Raw genomic sequence first — 20,281 nt, 5'->3', positions numbered from 1 at the left:
TTACAATTCAAGTATTTGGGAAACTACTGAATAACAAGTTGAGAGAATAATAGTCATAATTTATTGATGTTTTCAAAGTATCCATGACGATACTTTGAAAACACCATGACGAGTCGGGGGTGGACATATTGTCACCGCGTACTGTCTTTGGCCGTACTTGAGTTTCATAGGGCACTGGATCAAATTGATATAATGTTGAAATAATTGTTTATTAGATATATATTGGCAAGATGATCAGTTCATATATCAGACCAATATCAGGCCATTCATATATCAGGCCAATAATGATATGAGACGAATCACATATCGCGTTTAAATGAAAGAAGATGGAAATCTGAGCGGGGTTTAAAACCTGGTATTTGGCTAGCCAAGGTGATCACTTTATACACGTGTAACGTACACTATTCTGCCTGTTATTTCACATGCATGTAACACTAAATTTTGAATGATATTTGTATGCATTTATCTAGTAAATAACCTTCGTCTTTTATACCATATAAACTTGAATTAAATTTAAACGCAGTCCCAATTACATTACTGTGATTCGTTCAATTAGTATTAATTTATTATCTTACCTTTGTAAGATGTTATTATTAAACAAATAACTGTTAATTATACTTTATAAATTTAAAATCATTGTTTGTTGAAACATCCTATGAAATATTTATGAAATATGTTTAAAAATACTAACTTTGTGACCCTTTGTTTACTGGTTCGCCATCACTAAGTCACTGTAACTTTAGGCGTATAAATACATTGTATTTTATTCAGCATAGTCAAATGTATCAGAAAGGAGACACCGAGTGACATCATGGCACAATTTAAATAATGTTGATGCGTATACATGATAAATATATATAAAAATTAGTGTTGTTAGGAATTTGATAAAAAAGTGCAAGTTAAAAATGAAATTAAACATGTTTTTGGTTATTGAAAAATTTCAAAATGCTCTGTTTGATTCGGTCCGAAGTTGGAGATCATCAGCACCGATGTCTCCACGACAGGAGGACAGCAGCTTCCCTCATCTCGTGTACCCTTCCTTACGGGACACGGGGTTGAAGGATGCGGACCAATGGCTGCGAGGGAAGGCCATGGACGACGGGGCTGAGGGACTGTGGAGGGTTGGAGACAAGCTCTATGACTTGACGGACTTTGTCAAGAGTCACCCCGGAGGAGAGGACTGGTTAGCGTTCACAAAGGTTGGTTTTAGAAAGGAGTTTTCGATATTAATGAATCAAGAAATTTACTCTTAAAAAGCGAAGAGTTAAATATATGTATGTAAATAATTTTTATCCGCCACTATAGTGTAATGATCAGCATGCTTGGCTACCGTTCTGGAGGTTCCGAGTTTGATTCCCAGGGGGAGAGGATAAAATAAATATGAGTGATTATTTTCACAGTAATATTTATTCAATATTTCCCATGACTGGTTCCTGAAGCGGAGGGCTGATCACCTTTCCTTTATCTGTTAACGATCAATATACCACTGCGTTTGTATGATACAGCGCCCTATGCACCATTGGGGCGCGCATAAGGATTTGAGGAAGACATAATTGCAGTGGAACCCCGGAATCTGAACTGATTGATTAAGTCTGTGGCCTGATCGAATTTGTAAATGTTCGGATTAGCCGATAAATTAGTAATACAGTATGTATCACTCACTCCTTTCAAGAACGTCATAAATATAAAAACTTGATTTTGCAGGAGAACGTTTTTAAATTTAAAAAATAAAATACAATGCATTAAAAATAAATATCGAGCCACTTATTAAACTTTTTAGTGTGCAACAGATCTTTTTAGGTAAAACCTGAAGATTTTTTCTCCATTTTAAAAATATTTAGTATATAAAAAATAATTAAACTAGACCTTTTCTTCAAAATGCAAAAACAACACTTTTTGCCCTGTAGCGGGTAAGTATTAAGTTAAAAATATGCCTCTTTTGCTGGGATATCGTACATTTTCTGGGCATTTCGAAAACATGCACAATTGAAAATTGACGACTATTGATTTATGACATTCTTGAAAAGAGTGAGCGATATGTTCATAGTACGTTACACTGCAGTTTTTACGTTGTACGTGCCTTTTACATTTCAACATAATATTAAAGTACAAAAATTAGGGCATAAAGATCTATCAAATTTTTGAGTGTCTTATTAAGAAAATATGACAAGACGAATAAGACAGATAAATGAAGTTCGTCACAAATATTGCCTAATATAATATATTGAATCTAATGTATCCATCGTATTGTTTTTAGCGATCAACCTTATTAATTTATTATTTAATAAACACATTCACTATATTTTTTTAATATTTATAAATTTAATAAAATAAAAATCCGTGTACATAATAGGCAAGGCGAATTTTCTGAGGCAACTAATAAATATTATAAAAATATATATACAGTACTTGAGTAGCAAAACAGGTAAAGGTACTTTATAAACTTTTGAATAATTTTCAAATAACATTAGATTTTATATATTTATTATACGTAATAAAAAATGTGTTCTGTAGTCTTTCCTTGTTTTTCAAATATTTTACTACAATTTTTATCCGAAATCATTTCGGATTTCTTGGTATTTCGGAGTACGAAAGATCCGTTTTTCGGGGTTCTACTGTATGCGTTTTTAAGATTAATATAAAAACACATTAAAGAGATCGCTCGCATCCTGAAATACGAAGGTCAACACTTTACTATCTGACATTTGAGTTTTCTGTCGCCTCAAACGGCTTTCGACGATTGCTATCCATTTAGCTCTGGAATGTAGTCATGGATCTACGTTCTATGTATCGTACAAACCGCATTAAAAGTCTTAATCTTTATTGCCCTGAAACAGCTCTAAACAGCGCCCTGAATGTTGACGCATTGTTGTTGCTTGCTCATGGACATATGCTGACATAAAATGGTGAATATACTGCCTTATGATATCTTTATGGTATCAATTATCCCATGTAGCTTCAATTTAAAATCGGTCGTAACTATTTTGTGGATTTATTATTTTTATACATAGATAGATATATATTTACAGGGTTTTTTTTTCATGTAACGCGGTAAAACAGCCTTCCGGCACCTTTTTTCACGGAAATGTATATTTTAAAATTTTTGAAATCAATTAAACGAAACAATGTTTGTGCTTATGTTATTACAATCTTTATTTACATAATTTGTAAAAATGATAAAATAAAGTATTGTAATGAATAGTTAAATGATATGTGATTATATTTTTTTAGTAAACAGCTTGACGTGAAGTGAGTTCGGGACCTTTTTCATTTAAAAAAAGCCCTATTTGTATTATATATATAAAGGGCTTTTTTATATAAACATATATGTTTATTTATAAGTACATAAAGTAATATATTATCAAAGTAAGTTTGTATGATATTAAACAATTAACTATTGGTTGGTTATGGTAATCATTGTGGAATTTACTCATGATTGTTCGATATATATATATAACATGGAGGATATTACAGAAAAATTGTATTGAAAATTTTGACAACCGCAGAATGGGAAGATTTTTCATAAGTAGAATGTTGTAAAATGTACAAGCTGAGGTATCTCATATACTTATATAAATGCCCCATGTCATTTTTTCTTCATTTCTGTTGAGTTACGAATAAAATCTCTCAAATATCTGGATATAGACTACTAATAACCTACTTTAACTAAGAAAAAAAATTTACTGTACTTGAATATCGCTATTTCAAATCCATCGATCTCGCCGTACGGATGCTTAGTTAAGTAAATAGAGAAAATGAATATTTAATATTTCGGTGGCGAACGTCAGTGTTTAAAACGGTAGGGTATTTCTCATTTCCTTCAAGTTACAAGACCAATATTTGAATACTTTGTAAATTGACCAACGTGAAGCATGATGTATTTTAATACTTCATTGCTCAATTTGTGAATGTCGGATTCGCCTTGAATACGAATGAGTCTAGTATAAAGCTCTAGACCCTACAATTTTTTTTATGGAGCACGACTCACTTTTAAAATAAAAACACCCTTACCAAAATTCATCTTCACTCGGCTTAAAAATGTAAGAGAAAAATCTCTGTCATCCTTCATTTAATGAAATAATCTATCCCTAACGTATATTTTGAGGTTTAGGAGTTTTTTATAGGCAATTTGAGACTGTTAATATTTTTGATAAAATGTAAAATTATTCCGTGCGAATTTCAGACGTCATTCAATTCATACTTTTTTAGCCTAAATATTTGAGTATAGTAAAAATATAAAAAGAAGACAGTATAAAATAATGTCGAATCCAACGTAAATTATAGAAAAAAGGACACGAACGTAGAAATACATGCTTTAGAGTATATAAATAAAATAATGCCCTTTTTTCTTCTTCTTATAACCCTCATCCGCACCCAATGGTGCATAGCTCACTGCATCGTATCGACGCAGTGTTATCTTGATTGACAAGTGTATTAAGGCGAGGCAAATTCTGACATATAATCGTACATTTTCAACCCTTTGTACATTCTTCTTAAGTAAGTTCCCTTAAGTAATTCGAATCCAATGACACATTAGGTACTACATCAAATCGATGCTGTTGTAGGTTGATGGTTATTTATATAAAGGTAAAATGTTCAGTCCTGCACAGACCTGGTGATATTTATAAAATGAGAATGAAAATTATCGATATTTATTTTGACTCCCCTGAGAATCGAACCCAGGATGTCTAGCACTGTACTAAACACGCTTACCACCTCACTAAGCGGATAAAGTTACTTAATACGTACAAATTTTATGATTCAGTAATTTTTATTTTGTTGCCTTGCATATTTAAAAACGTTCCGCGTTGTAAAGATTACTTGAAGGTCAGCATTGATAATTATTTATATTTAATACAAGTTTTACTTGGTGAAAACCGTTATTTCTTGAAATCGATTGTGACACTTGTTTTTATGCACTCCGCATTTTTTTTAAACCGGAAATAATGCTGAAATAAGCATCGAAACACGTGTCACAATAGATTTTAAGAAAAATGGTAAAAACAAAGTAAAATTAAAAAATGAAAGATATTACCACGAAACGTATGCCGAATTAAGAAATGAAGCTATTATTTACGATGTTTTTTGTATTTTTTTCCATTAAACTGATAATTAATTTTTCTTTTAGGGCACTGACATCACGGAGGCGTTTGAAATACACCACTTTTCGAAATACCCCGAAAAACTTTTAAATAAATTTTACATCCGCGACGCCAAAACTCCTAGAAATTCTCCGTTCACTTTCAAAGATGACGGATTTTATAAAACACTAAAGTCTCGAGTGATTGAAGAATTAAAAACTATTCCCAAAGACTCCGGGAGTCGGAGCAAACGAGTTTTAGAGTCGCTAACTTTCTGCACATTTTTATTTGCGGTTATGATGATTAATGTGAACTGGTGGTATGGTAAAGTGTTCTGCTGTGTCGTGGCAGGACTATCCATGGCGTGGACGGCAGTTTGCGCACACAATTTCTTCCACAAAAAGGATAATTGGAGAATGTACATGTTCAACCTGGGCTTTATGTCGTCAGAGTGAGTTTAATTATTTAAATTATACCTTGAAAATTAAAAAAAAACAAAGGTTACTAAGAAAAATTATAAAAACAGTTTTTTAAATTTTAAAATATTATTGATTTAAGATATAAGATTTTTTTAAATTATAGATATTTAATTATTTTAAAATTAATAATTTTTTGATTTTTGTAATTAACACCACAAAGATGCACAAAAACAAAGATTACAAAGAAAATTTTTAAAGAGAATTATTATTTTTGTTAAATACTTTTTTTTCTTAATTCACATCTCTAAAATGCAAAAAAAAACAAACATTACTAAGAAAATTATTGAACACCGAAATTATTTTTTTGACAAAGGATTTAAAAAAAATATATACCTCTTATACGCACAAAAACATAGATTAAGAAACTTATTAAAGACACAGGATGATTTTTTTAAACATATAATATGATTAATAATGTTTCATATAAAAGTGTTCAAATTTTATGATCCCTTTGCTGTATTTCGTAGTGCTAATCGCAAACGGTAAAATTATTATATTTGGATTATAAAACCAGGAAAGTGATCAGAGAAAGTAACGTTATAGTTGGCAGTCTAGGATATAGTTAGAAGTTAGGTCATATTTGTATTTATTGTCAATATCACCATCCATCAAACTATTTCTATACCGTTTTCAGGTTCTGCGTAAAGTAAAATGATTGCATCAAATTTTACATTTTGTATTGTTGTTAAATTTGATGATTTAAATATTTAAAAAAAATCTAAATGTTTTTGAGTTTATTAATGTAAAAAAACGATTTTTCATTAATGGATTTGGTAATAACAATTTTTTAATTAAGTTTTACTTGGTAAATACCACTATTTCTTTAAATATATTGTTACACATATTTCAATGCATTCCGCATCATTTTCAAATTATGCAAAATACATCAAAACACGTGAAGCAATTGATTTTAAGAAATAGAGGTATATACCAAATAAACATCAAATAAAAAATAAATACAACTTGTTTCCAGAAATAATAGTTCTCTTTAAAATGCAAAAATAAATGAGTTTGTATTTTTACCTGTTAATGAGAACATCTGAAGTTCTCAAAACTTGTCGTGTTTACATAAATAAACAAAAAAGTGTTTAATTTGTGTATTAAAACATCATTTTATTCCCCAAACTTAGTGCCATGTCGACATATAATGTTATTTTTATCACTCAGTTTTTATCGGATTAATTAACGAAAATGTGATTGAGATTAAATTAAAGTTTCCAGTGAACTTAATTTGTAGCCGCGCGAAGTAAATGGAAGCAATTTGTTGTTCATTTTATTGAAAAACTTTGATTTCCTTTTCTCGCAGCACTGAGGTAACTAATTTAGGGTTAAATGGTTCGCGGTTGTAGCTAGGAGAGGGGCAAAGTGCAGTAGTTAGGGTTAGGAAGTAGCGAGCTCCAGGGAACCAGTTCTAGTAATGGAATGACCACTTCGGTTGATTACGCTTGCAAGTTGCAAGTCCTGTACATAAGGTTTAGTAAACATACGTGTGCAAGCCCGAAACGAATATGTTTAGAAGAGTCAATTACAAATTCATGTAGACATATGTAAGGTATGTCATGCTTTAAAAAAATATATGTAAATATTTATATATATATATATATATATATATATATATATATATATATATATATATATATATATATATATATATATATATATATATATATATATATATATATATATATATATATATATATATATATATATATATATATATATAAATAAAATGTTCTTTATTTGTTATAAGTTGAAATCCTTCACTGATTTTTAGAGTCTACTAAATTGTATTTTATTGTTAATTTTTTTTGCGAAAATTGTTTCGAATTGTTATGGCATTAACAATAAAATACAATTTAGTAGACTAAAAAAATCAGTGTTTGATTTCTACTTTCAAAATATAAATTAAAATGGAGTTCTACAAATTAAACGCTATAATATATCTATAAATAAAAAAATCATCCTTCATAGCAATGATTTAAAAAAAAAATTGTCGTAAAAGTGTCGTAAAAATTGCATTTTGTCTAGCTCACTATCTGACAAACAAATCAATAAGTGGCTTCTTGGCACAGGTAGGCAGAGAGAACGCCATAGTAATCTTTCTTAAAATAATTTTCGCCTCTTTCACATTCATGCGAATGTTACGTATTGTGTCTAAATACTCTTTTATCACGTTTTTGATAATGTGGCCTTCGTTTGTAAGTGGGTGTTTTTGGACCAACCTACTACACTTGGTCAATAATTCTGATTTTATATCAAAATATTTCAGACAAAGAAAGAGTAGCTGTTCAATAATACAATACAAATTACAATGTATTCATATTTGTGTTCTTATATTTACCTAAGGCATAATATTTTAATTTTTATAATAATATTTAGATAATTTCCTATATGTACTTGAGCAAATTACTTTTAGTACGATAGAGAATACATTGATACTGGAAATTATGTACATAAGTATACATACCCACCGTTTATTTCGAGTCCTAATCTAATAATCACTATACATATATATAGTTGATCATGCTAAAATTTCTTTGGTCCTTCCCTGCTTCCATTATCACCCACGTTCACCTCACAAATTTGTTTTACTATTCATACGAATACCGTACAACGGGGCTACTTGAACATTGAAGTGTTACTTGAGCCTAGTACAAAAAAGTTTTAAATCTGTATTTGGTCTACAATCATGAACGTATCGTGACAATAAGTGTCACCTGTCAGGGAAACAATGAATCATGTCGATACGTTCATTATTGTAGACCAAAACAGATTATTTTTTTTTGTACTGGGTTCAAGTAACACATCAAAGTTCATGTAGCCCCGTTCTACGGTAGTAAAATAAATAAATTGTCAAATAGTTTTTAAATATCAAATCCTAGTAAAGTTATTTCGGAAGAAATTCCTCTTCGAATTATTCCTTTCTCTATCGTAATATAATAAAATTTTTTCAAAGAATTTGTTTGTGTCTGTCTCAGTAAAAGCACAGAAAAACTTTTAATTTTACGCCATAAATTCAATGACAAAGCTTTCAGAGATTACCTGAAGAGAATAAACATGATTATCTAGATTTAGAATTGTGTAAGAAGGTGTTAGATAGTTCAAGTCAAATAATTTACACTAGGTCTTACCTTACTCCAGAGAATTGTAATTTATTATTTTGTTCACCTGAGAAAATATTTTTAAATCGTATTCTTCATGTTAAGCTTTTCAAAGCAAAAAATCTCTTTTATAAAAACGCTTATAATAATGTAAGTATGTGTTATGTCCGCCTCTGTAGTGTAATGATCAGCGCGTTCGGCTACCGTACCGTAGGTCCCGGGCTCGATTCAAATGGGGGGTTCAGATAAATACATAAAAGTGATTTTTTTGCTCTAATATTTTTTCAATATCACCCTGGACTGATACCTGAAGCAGAAGGCGGATCACCTTTCCTTCAAGTGATAACGCTCAGGATAACACTGCGTTTATATGATGCAGTGCCCTATGCACCATACATATATTGGGAATACCCCCTCAGATACATGGAACAGATCAATATCCGGCGTGATATTGTTCAGCATAGCGGTAGCTTTTGCTACAGGCATATCCATCGGCAGATTGGTCCTGTATGTAGGAATATAAAACAATATATGCCGACGCAACAGTCGATAAAAATGCGTAATCAAATACACATTTCTTCTAGTTTCTAAACTATTTCAGGCAAGCATACCCCGAAAAAACTCGGTTGGGTAGAGCTAAGGATAATACCCGTAGGGTGCTTGTGCACTACACAAAATTTTACTGTCCGGCAGTCCGATTTTTTTTTCAAATAAAAGCGACTTCGACAGTTTAGCGTGATCGAGTTCATGCGCACCGTGATCGCGCACCGATCCGGAGAAAGACGGACAAGTGCACAAGCCAATCATCCGTTTTTTCATGGTAACCGGACTACCGGACAGTAAAATTCCGTGTAGTACACAAGCGCTCGTACTCTCTCATATAGATATACCTCAGAAACTTCTTTTGGACTTTCTCTACCATAAGAGAGTATTTACGCTCATTTTGCACGCAGATGTACAGATTAATCACTACTTATTTTTACAAAAAATATTCATTATAATATTTAAAAAATGCTCATTTTTTACAGTGAATGGCGAGTTTGGACTTTTTCTACCATAAGAGGGTATTAAAGCTCATTTCGCACGCAGATGTACAGATTTATCACTACTTATTACTATTTATACAAAAAATATTCATTATAATATTTAAAAAATGCTCATTTTTTTAACAGTGAATGGCGAGTTTGGACTTTCTCTACCATAAGAGAGTATTTAAGCTCATTTTGCACGCAGATGTACAGATTTATCACTACTTATTTGTACAAAAAATATTAATATTAATATTTATAAAATGCTCATTTTTTACAGTGAATGGCGAGTCACACATGTGCTTTCTCATCACCTGTACCCTAACACATTAATGGATTTTGAGATCAGCACTCTAGAACCATTTCTTCAATACTTGCCTAGGAAAGATAAATCATACTTTTGGAGATATTCTCCGTACATTTCATTGATTGCGATTTATATTTTGTTTACTGAAGTACAAGGCATAAAAAGGTGAGTCAAAAAAACATAAAATTGCATAAAAAATATTATAATCGGATACCGTGGCGCTGTTAGGCAGACCCTTGACACCGAAATTGGTGTCATGTCTTCTTCTTCTTTAAACCCTTATCCGCACCCGATGGTGCAAAGGGTACTGCATCATAAGAAAAAGTAAATCATAATAAATAAAAAAAAACACAAACAATAAATTAAGTTTATACATAAAATGTAACTTTGTTTTAAAAATCAATAAAAATATTTTATTCTAGCTTTATTATAAAGTCAACCGGTAGTCTTAATAATTAAGTAAATAAAAAATATTTATAGTTATTTTAAAACAAAGTTACATTTTAATTATAAAATGGAAATTCACAAAGTTAGTGCTTCATATATTAATTATAATAAATTAAGTTTTAATTATTTAGAAATATATTGCATTTTCGATTCATTGGTTATTGTTGTAATGTCAGTAGTACCTACCTATATATTTCCTGTGTACAACTGAATGATGTAAACATGAATTATTTCAGGAGTTTGGATACGATAATATATTTTTTTACCATTTGCCGTCAAAAATTAAAGCTAGAAAGAAATATAAACCGAGAAAAAGTAACGAATACCATCCCAATCGGGTGGTCGAAAAAATAACAGTTACCATTATTCATACCTCTAGGACAAAGCGACTGTAATTTACCAGAAATTTTAAATTTTACAGAAAGTGAAAGAATCTGGTAAATCTCTTGTTCTGTATGAACTGTCTTTACGGTGCCAAAGTTTTAACGATTGTAAAATTTTTAATGCGGAGTATCTCATGTCTATAGTATTTTTTTGAATTTTGCGACGCTTTTAATTATTACATGTCCTGTTATAACTAGATGCCAAAGAAAAAAAATACATTAATAAGTCTTTGGGAATTCCAACTGAATAATTTTAATGCGTTCCTAATATTTGACAAGCTTTTACTGCCAGGAATAATACACAAATTTGAAAATCCTTCATCAATTTCACAATTATGTAACGACACGAAAATATTTATGAACGTTTTGAATTAGGTGATGTTTTTAGACTTGAAATTCAAATCCACAAAAAATGTGCTTTTGCTTCAATTGTATAAATTATTGATATTTAGTTTATTACACTCGATAGGTATTAGTAAACGTAACTAAATAAATAAAAATGTTTTCTATGATTTTTCGCATAGTATGTTTTCTGAGCTACGGGTTTTTTTTTTAACGAAAAATGTATTTACAATATTTTGAGAATATCGAAATCCTTGCTAACAAATCTGTGTTTCTACACTTAGAAGGCAGATTACACAAATCAGCCATAGATGCCGAGAACTCACATATGAAAGAACGTGTCAATTATAGGACATACATCGCTCACTCCTTTCAAGAACGTCATAAATCAAAAATCGTCAATTTTTAGTTATGCATGTTTTCGGAATGCCCAGAAAATGTACTATATCCTAGCAAAAGAGGCATATTTATAACTTAATATTTACCCGCTACAGGGCAGAAGGTGTTGTTTTTGCATTTTTAAGAAAATGTATTTTTTAATTTTTTTAAATAAAGTAGTTATTTTTCAAATGAAGCAAAAACCTTCAGGTTTAACCTAAAAATATCTGTTGCACAGAAAAAAGTTCAATAAGTGGCTTGATATTTATTTTTAATAAATTGTATTATATTTCTAAACTTTAATAACGTTCTCCTGAAAAATCAAGTTTTTTGATTTATGACGTTCTTGAAAGGAGTGAGTGACATATAAACAAGAACCAAAATTTTGAGTAGTGTGGTTATCAATCATGGGTGGAATAATGAATGTTATACTTGATCGTAAACCCATCAAAAACATACCCAGACTTTTTTTCGTATTTTTCGAGGTATCAATAAAATCGTATATCTTTACTACTTAATAGAAAATTTATCTTAAAGGAATGCATTTGTTACGGTTTTTTGTACATGGGTCTTCAGCGATTCGGTTTTTAATTTGAATTAATCGAATGAATTTACTGGGTGGAATGATTAATTTAAATAAATAATGGTAGAAATTAAGGGGTGAGATTCCATTCATTTTATTTTTCGCAAGGACTTTCGATGAACTGGTCCAATTTAACTCTTAATATATTTATACAATGTAACCAATATACTATTAATGAATACAAATAGTCCCATCTTTCGCGGCAAAAGCAATTTCTCCACAGGTGTTTGATCTTTATATTATCCTGTTTATTTACATACAAACGTAGCACTTATAGGTATAGTTTTATCATTGTAACTTTGCTATGAAATACATAGTTTATTACAAAAGTGCATTAGATTATTCAGATAAATAATGCAAATGTTGACATAGAACCATGAGACCTTCTTACATTTAAATTATCTGGAAAGTCGTTATGTAAACTTTAAAGTACTTTGAATCCGTTTTAACTTTCTATTTTTGATGTAAAATATATTTCGCTGCAAAAAATACAAAGCAGAATGATGATAATTTACTATGGCATAAATACGGTTAAAATTTGACGCTTCATGACTGAATTACATTATTTGGTTTTATTTTGGACAAACCAGTATGTGCCTAAAAAGAGTATAAGGTTTAAATGTGTCTCAACTTGATATGAAACCATATCTTTTTTCCTTTATATGAAAGAAGATAGAGGTTTGAGCATCCCATGGCTTACGACCTGGCATTTGATTGCCTTATCGATCAGTTTATACACTTGTGTAACGTTCACCATTCTGACAATAATTGAACATCACAATCAACATTCAGACCAATTGAAAATAAATACTTCTGGAATTCATCTTGCATTTGGCATGAATCGAACCCGTGACGCCAGTTTCGGAGTTGAACGTCTACTCAACTACGCTACAGCACCTGTGGGGTTAAATTTTGCCTGTATTATAGAAGTAATACTTACTTAATACGTGTTTTATTGAATTTTAAAAAAAAATTCTCACACTAATAAACTTTTGAAAATAGTGTAATCGTAATTTTTAAAATATTTTTTCGATCAGTTGATTCATACGTACTATTTTGAACGTGTCTTGTTTTTCTATTTAACTTAGCAAATAATACATTCTAGGCTTTATTAATCTTGACCCTTTGATTTTATCTTCTTTCTAACATCGTTTTTTTTAGGTCTTAGTGAAAAAATCCTTTGTAGGGTAAAATCCGGGAATTATAAAAAAGCATACACTCAAAATATTGTTAAGGTCCAAGGTGTTTTACTTTGGTCCACTACTTGACCACCCTTCTTCAAATTTGATTGAACTTGAAAGAGTAAAGTCACACTTTATAAAAGCAAAAATTATTTATGATCATTTAATTTAAATGTCCACCTCCGTGGTGTAATGGTCAGCGTGTTTAGCTACCGTGCTGGAAATCCCGGGTTCGATTCCCAGGGGGGGGGAAAATAAATATTAGCGATTTTACACTGTAATATTTATTAAATATTACCCTGGACTGGTTCCTGAAGCGCAAGAGTGATCACCTTACCTTCATGGAAGTAATGATCAAGATAACACTGGGTTAATTCGATTCAGTGCCCTATGCACCATTGGGTGCGGATAGGGTTATAAGTAAGTAAATAATTAAAATGCGATATGAGTAGAAAATCGTTTGAGTGGACAATTTTTTTCGAATCACGATTTTTACTGATTTCGTTAAAGATTTAGAAAATATTTTATGAATTATATTTGTGGTACACGCTATAAAAAAATATGAATTGGTGTAATAAAATACTTTTTTTAAATTTAAGTTTTACTTGGTAAATACCACTATTTCTTAAAATCTACTGTGACACGTATTTCGATGCATTTTAGATTTTACCACAAAGTGACTGCCGAATCAATTAATGAATAAATAAAAGTTATCGTGATTTATCACATATCGCTCACTCCTTTCAAGAACGTCATAAATCAAAAAACTTGATATTTCAGGAGAACGTTTTTAAAGTTCATACATAAAATACAATGTATTCAAAATAAATATCAAGCCACTTATTTAACTTTTTACTGTGCAACAGATCTTTTGAGGTAAAACCTGAATATTTTTTCTCCATTCGAAAAATATTTAGCATATTTAAAAAAATAATTAAACAATACCTTTTCTTCAAAATGCTAAAATAACACTTTCTGCCCTGTAGCGGGTAAATATTAAGTTAAAAATATGCCGCTTTTGCTGGGATATAGTACATTTTCTGGGCATTACGAAAACATGCACAACTCAAAATTGACGATTTTTGATTTATGACGTTCTTGAAAGGATTGAGCGATATTTCACTCAGATCACGTTGTAATTGCATAAAGAAAGTTCACTTTATGACAAACATCATTAACATTTCCTAAAAGTGAAAACGTTTTTCTTTATTTACAAAAAAAAACATTTTTATTTTTATTTTGAACTTTCTGTACACGGCAGTGCATGTCTGCGGCTCAATCTGATTAAATGAAATAGAAATCAAGTAGACAGTACTCATTTCTAATACATTTGATTTCACAATGTTTGTGAAGCTATGAAAATATTTCAAATCTCTGAAACAGCAATGCAATCGAAGACAATAAAAAAGCGACAAGCGTCAAGAAGTCCGTTTTTTGTCATGATCAATATTAAGTTTCGCGTGTATTACTGTTACAATCAACAAACGGCGCTGCCATTGCGTCAAACAATCTGTTTCGATGTGTCACAGGTACTGTAAAAAAACACGTGTGATAAAATTTCGAAGGAATCGGTTGATATAGGAGAATTGAGGTTTTGAGCAAATAAATATTTAAATTTTAACGTTCAATGATAATTTGTATGTAATGCCTAAAAGGAAAAAAATGTGGTTTACTTGATACTTCTATATAATTACATATGAATAGTATTTAATGACTTAGAGGAAAAAAAAACGTAATATATTCTAAACCATAAAATACTACTTTTTTCCTTATCCATTAGAAAAATTTAATAAATAATTTTGTTTTGTTTTTAAATGAATAACACGCAAAGCCCCTACTTTAAGAGGCTTGTCTGCAGTAGGATCGTAATGAAAGGGAAAGGAAATGTGAAAATACATTACAAAAACTCAAACCAATTGAAAAAACCTGCCTTGAATTCATTTTGAAATTGGCGGGAATCGAACCCGCGACGCCAGTTTCGCAGTCAAGCGTCTACCCAACTACGCCACGGCGCCTGTCAAATTGGCCACTTGAATTATTTTTTCTTTTTCTTTTCTCTCTTTCTTTCAGTAGTGAAATTAATTTTAATTATTGTTATTTAACAAAAATAATAAAACACTTGTATTTTAACACTTAATAACTTTAATTTCATTACCCATGACTAGTTTCGAAAACTAACAGATGTTTTCATTTACAGGTGAAAAGTAAAACTAACGAGCAAAATATGTTTATGTAGGTATATATTATATAGAGGTTGATAGGGTAATAAATAGAGGGGTTTAAGAAACGGGAATTTTTGTAAAAGAAAATATACACAATAATGGTGACGTTTTTTCTCTATAATCTTTATATACATATATAGGTACCTTAATATTTTTTGCTAATTAGTTTTACTTTTAACCTATAGATGAAAACATTTGTTAGTTTTCGAAACTAGTCGTGTGTGATGAAATAAATCTCATTAAGTGGTATAATTCAGGTATTTTATTTTAAAAAATCAACATGTCGTTCCACAAAGTTAATGCCGAATCATTATATCGTAGTCGTACAGGAGAAAATGACCAACTACCAAAACGTAAAATGTTCAGGACGGCCATTTAAGTCACTTTTGCTTGGCAACAAAATAAACATCAATGCAGTTAATCATTTTTACCAAGTCAATATATTATACATACAAGTTTAAAATCCTTTGGGATGTTTTCAGGGCAATATTAAGCTAGTAAGATATCAAATAGTCAATAATCACGGTTTTCTAAAAAAAAAATGCACTTGGTCACTTTCTCCTGTATGACTACGATATAATAAAATTAATTTTATACTAATCGTTTTTTTTAATATCGTTTTTTATAATCGTTTTTTAGAATAATAAGACTCTTGAAGACGAGTGACAAATTCGGCAGAAGGGGCATTAGACTGGAGTACCTAGTTCCTTTCACAGTACCGATGGCCATGAAGTTATTTTCCAATGCCGGATTACTAGAAATAATTCCGGCGTGGCTTGCGGTCGTCTGTACCTCAAGTATTGTCTTTGCCATCATCGGTCTGAACGCTGCGCACCACCATCCGGACATATTCCACGACGGAGATGCACCTCCGTAAGTACATTTGTTTTTTTAGCGTTTAAAGCATCCCAAACTTTTTTAGTCTGGCGCCTTCCTACCAAAATTTATCGTCAAAGGGGATAATAAAATCGCCAGAACGTCGCATCACAGAAAGAGGAAAGGAATAAAAATATACATCTTACTTCTTAGCACTTCTATCTGTCTTTTTGGGCTTCTTATGTCTTGTAAAAGTCTTCCAGAACGCGAACAGGGGGGCATTATCGCCTACTTTAAGAAACACACGTCTATAGGTAACAATATATGAATTCGTTAGTTTGATTTGAAGTAGTCCTTTTTCACAAGTATCATACCAAAATTAAATGTTCACTTGTTTGACGTGCTCACAAAATCAACTTAATGTATACTTATAAGTACCTATTTTATATTATTTATGGGAATATCAATGGTATGTTTATGATTTAACATATGTACTTTAATTCAAATAAATTATAAATATATTATTTAACATCTCAACTATGACGGTCGTAAGTCCCGTAAATGCCCAGACCTCCATATTCTTCTTCATCTTCTTCATCAAAATAATGTGTCGGGCTGTGGTTCAGTGGTTAGTGTCGCGGACTCTTAAGTTAGAGTTTCTCGGTTCGAACCCACTCTACCACAATTCGATACCTATTTCTAATAATGAGCCGCTTAGGCTCACACAAATAGTATTTGATTGAAATATTTGTGTAAATAATAAAAACACAAATATATCTCTTTTTATAAAAAAGTATGTATATTTTAATAAGTGACGCGTTTCGTCTTCTTAGGACATTATCAAACACTGCTTTCAAAACACTGCTACAAAAGCAGTGTTTGATAATGTCATAAGATGGTGAAACGCGTCACGTATTAAAATATACATACTTAAATAAATGTAAAATTCAATCCAACAAAAACCGTGTTTTATTTTGGATATATTACCCAACAAATCCATATTCTTCTTCATCTTTGATGAGATGTCAAAAAATAATATGAAAATAACTCCTGTAATTGAAGATAATCCAGATTTTGTGAACTAGTATTTGCACACACTCAAAATGTTGTTAATAAATTATCAATAAACAAATTCTTCTTCTCTTAACCCTTATCCGCACCCCAATGGTGCATAGTACACTGCATCGTATAGAAGCAGTGTATCTTGATCGTTAAATATACGAAGGAAAGGTGATCAGCCTTCTGCTTCAGGTACCAGTCCAGGGTCATATTAAATAAATATTGTACTGAAAAAATCACTAATATTTATTTTGACCCTCTTGGGAATCGAACCCAGGACCTCCAACACGGTGGCCTAGAGCGCTAACCACTACACTATGGAGGCGGAATAAATTAATCAGCGTTAAAATAATGTTTGCAGAAAGGACACAGACTGGGGGATTTTCCAGTTGGTGTCCGTGATGGACCGCAGGGATATCAACTGGAGCCACTTCCTCGTCATGACCAACTTCGGCGACCACATTCTGCACCACCTGTTCCCCACGCTGGACCACGAGATGCTGCCCCGGCTGTACCCCGTAGTGGAGAAGACGTGCAACGAGTTCAAGGCCGAGCTGATGATATCCACCCAAGCGGACCTCGTCGTGGGCCAGTTGAAGCAGTTGGCCAGAACTGCGCCCAAAGGCATACAGTAAAACAATAAAAAATACTTGTTTTGTACAAAAATGTAAGATAACTCTAGGCCTTGCACACTCTTTACTCTAACACAATTCACTAATACAACACACCACACCACACGCCACATCAGGCAAACACATTTTATTTTGAGTTTAATAGTATTTTCACTCTTTCTTGTTGATATATATGTTATTTATTGTTGCATAAAATGTGAAATCAGTAATTGGCCTCATTATCGGCTCCTTAAATTGTATATTTATATAAATATAAATATATATATATATATATATATATATATATATATATATATATATATATATATATATATATATATATATATATATATATATATATATATATATATATATATATATATATATATATATATATATATATATATATATATATATATATATATATATATATATATATATATATATATATATATATATATATATATATATATATATATATATATATATATATATATATATATATATATATATATATATATATATATATATATATATATATATATATATATATATATATATATATATATATATATATATATATATATATATATATATATATATATATATATATATATATATATATATATATATATATATATATATATATATATATATATATATATATATATATATATATATATATATATATATATATATATATTTATATATATATTTTTTTTAATGGCTGTTGATTTCCAATAAATGAATAAATAAACGTTAGTATATAATCACTCACCGAGATTTCTGTCTGCCGGTTTTGAGAGGTACCTGTCTCTTCGTCAGGACAATTACTACATCAGAATGCAAACAATACCACACGCCTCCGACAAAGCACTATTCACACACTTTAAAACATTCTCTTCTACCCCTTATCCGCACCCAATGGTGCATAGGGCACTGCATCATACAAAGGCAGTATTATCTTGATCATTAACTAATGAAGGAAAGGTGATCAGCCCTCTGCTTCTGGTACTTACTAGTCCAGGGTTATATTGAATAAATATTGGAGTGAAAAAATCACTTGTATTTATTCGACCTCTGCTGGGAATCGAACCTGGGACCTGCAGAACGGTAGCTGAGAGTGCTGACCATTATAAATATACAAAATGTTAATCGCATGCGTTTTTGGTCGAATCGAAGACCAACATGCACTAAGGATTGCAGAGCAACATGCACTAATACAACGATAATACAACATCATGAAAATAATACTGAAAAAGAGGCAGATACGTCTCAAAACAGGTAGATAAAAATCTCGGTGGGTGGTTATGTACTGACATTACTTACATTTTTTATAAAAAAAGGATAAATTACTAACAATTAAGTAAATGGCTGTACATATAAAAACTATTGATTATGTTGAAGAAAAAAATCTAGGCCAACGAGCTCTTTTGGAAGACTATAAACATGTAAAAAATATGTTCGTAAGAATTAAATGGCTTTAAATAATATTTAAAAAAGTATTCAAAAGATGTAAATTGTGCAAATAAAAAAATACTCTTCTTTTGCACTGAAATATTAGGTACTTTGAGTGAGGAAAAATCAAGACAACGATCAAAAGGTACGATAATTTTCGTGTTTCTTAAAATTTCCCAATTTACTTTAAATTTTACATTTATAAAAATAGAATTTAGATCTAGCCCACTATGTATGGTAGAAGTGAAAATATGTTAATTAAATCATTGGTTAGGAATGGAATGTTGTACTCCTTTATATTATAAAACAACACGATAAATAAAGAAATATCCAAATAAAGAAAATGAAATTTGTTTAAGTTTGGTCAATTATTGAATTTGTAATACTCTCTTTATCACTCATCATTCATTTTGTGTAATACGGTAGATTTTTCACAAAGTGTACGATGAATAAAAAGGAGAATGTTACATTACCATACCACAAAGTAATTAATTATTTAAAAATTCAAACTAAATTAAATGTGTATAATATCAGGGTATCATCGAAAAGCATTGGTTTTTATTCGCAAAATTTAGTAAAACGGTTTGAAAACCAGAATAAAATTAACATGAATAGTTAATTCTCCTATTAATAACAACAACAATAAAACAATTTAAAAAATTCAAACACATTTAAGACGGTAAATGATTTTACAAAGTGGTTGACGGCTTAATATTTTTGAAACTCCCTTACGAGGTAATTCTAAATTTGAAACTTGAATTTATATTGCAGTGATACGTTCAGAGTCGTTGATCGAAGTATACAG

The 20,281-nt window shown here is 30.5% G+C and overlaps 1 protein-coding gene across 1 annotated transcript; it reads left to right on the top strand.

Annotated features, from left to right (window-relative positions):
- Positions 1-775: 775 nt before the first annotated feature.
- On the top strand, positions 776-18,194 carry LOC148302478 (cytochrome b5-related protein-like). Its single transcript, XM_088271557.1, has 5 exons — positions 776-1,199; positions 5,129-5,532; positions 9,970-10,161; positions 16,172-16,405; positions 17,769-18,194. Exons 1-5 carry the CDS (start codon positions 906-908, stop codon positions 18,040-18,042), a joined length of 1,398 nt encoding a protein of 465 aa, XP_088127683.1. The 5' UTR covers positions 776-905; the 3' UTR covers positions 18,043-18,194.
- The last annotated feature ends 2,087 nt before the right edge of the window (positions 18,195-20,281 follow it).

This window comes from Brachycentrus maculatus, unplaced genomic scaffold (genome assembly GCF_059751285.1).
Source record: "Brachycentrus maculatus isolate JH-2025_06_01 unplaced genomic scaffold, ASM5975128v1 h1tg000448l, whole genome shotgun sequence".
Classification (NCBI taxonomy): domain Eukaryota; kingdom Metazoa; phylum Arthropoda; class Insecta; order Trichoptera; family Brachycentridae; genus Brachycentrus; species Brachycentrus maculatus.
Note: the sequence above shows the minus strand (reverse complement) of the source record. Positions and strands in the feature narration are given on the sequence as shown.

Bases quoted from the DNA above. Each gene is read 5' to 3' on its own strand.
- LOC148302478 (XM_088271557.1), top strand. From the start codon at position 906: ATGAAATTAAACATGTTTTTGGTTATTGAAAAATTTCAAAATGCTCTG. The intron at 10,162-16,171 runs GTGAGTCAAAAA...ATCGTTTTTTAG, and splicing joins GAAGTACAAGGCATAAAAAG to AATAATAAGACTCTTGAAGA. The intron at 16,406-17,768 runs GTAAGTACATTT...TAATGTTTGCAG, and splicing joins CACGACGGAGATGCACCTCC to AAAGGACACAGACTGGGGGA.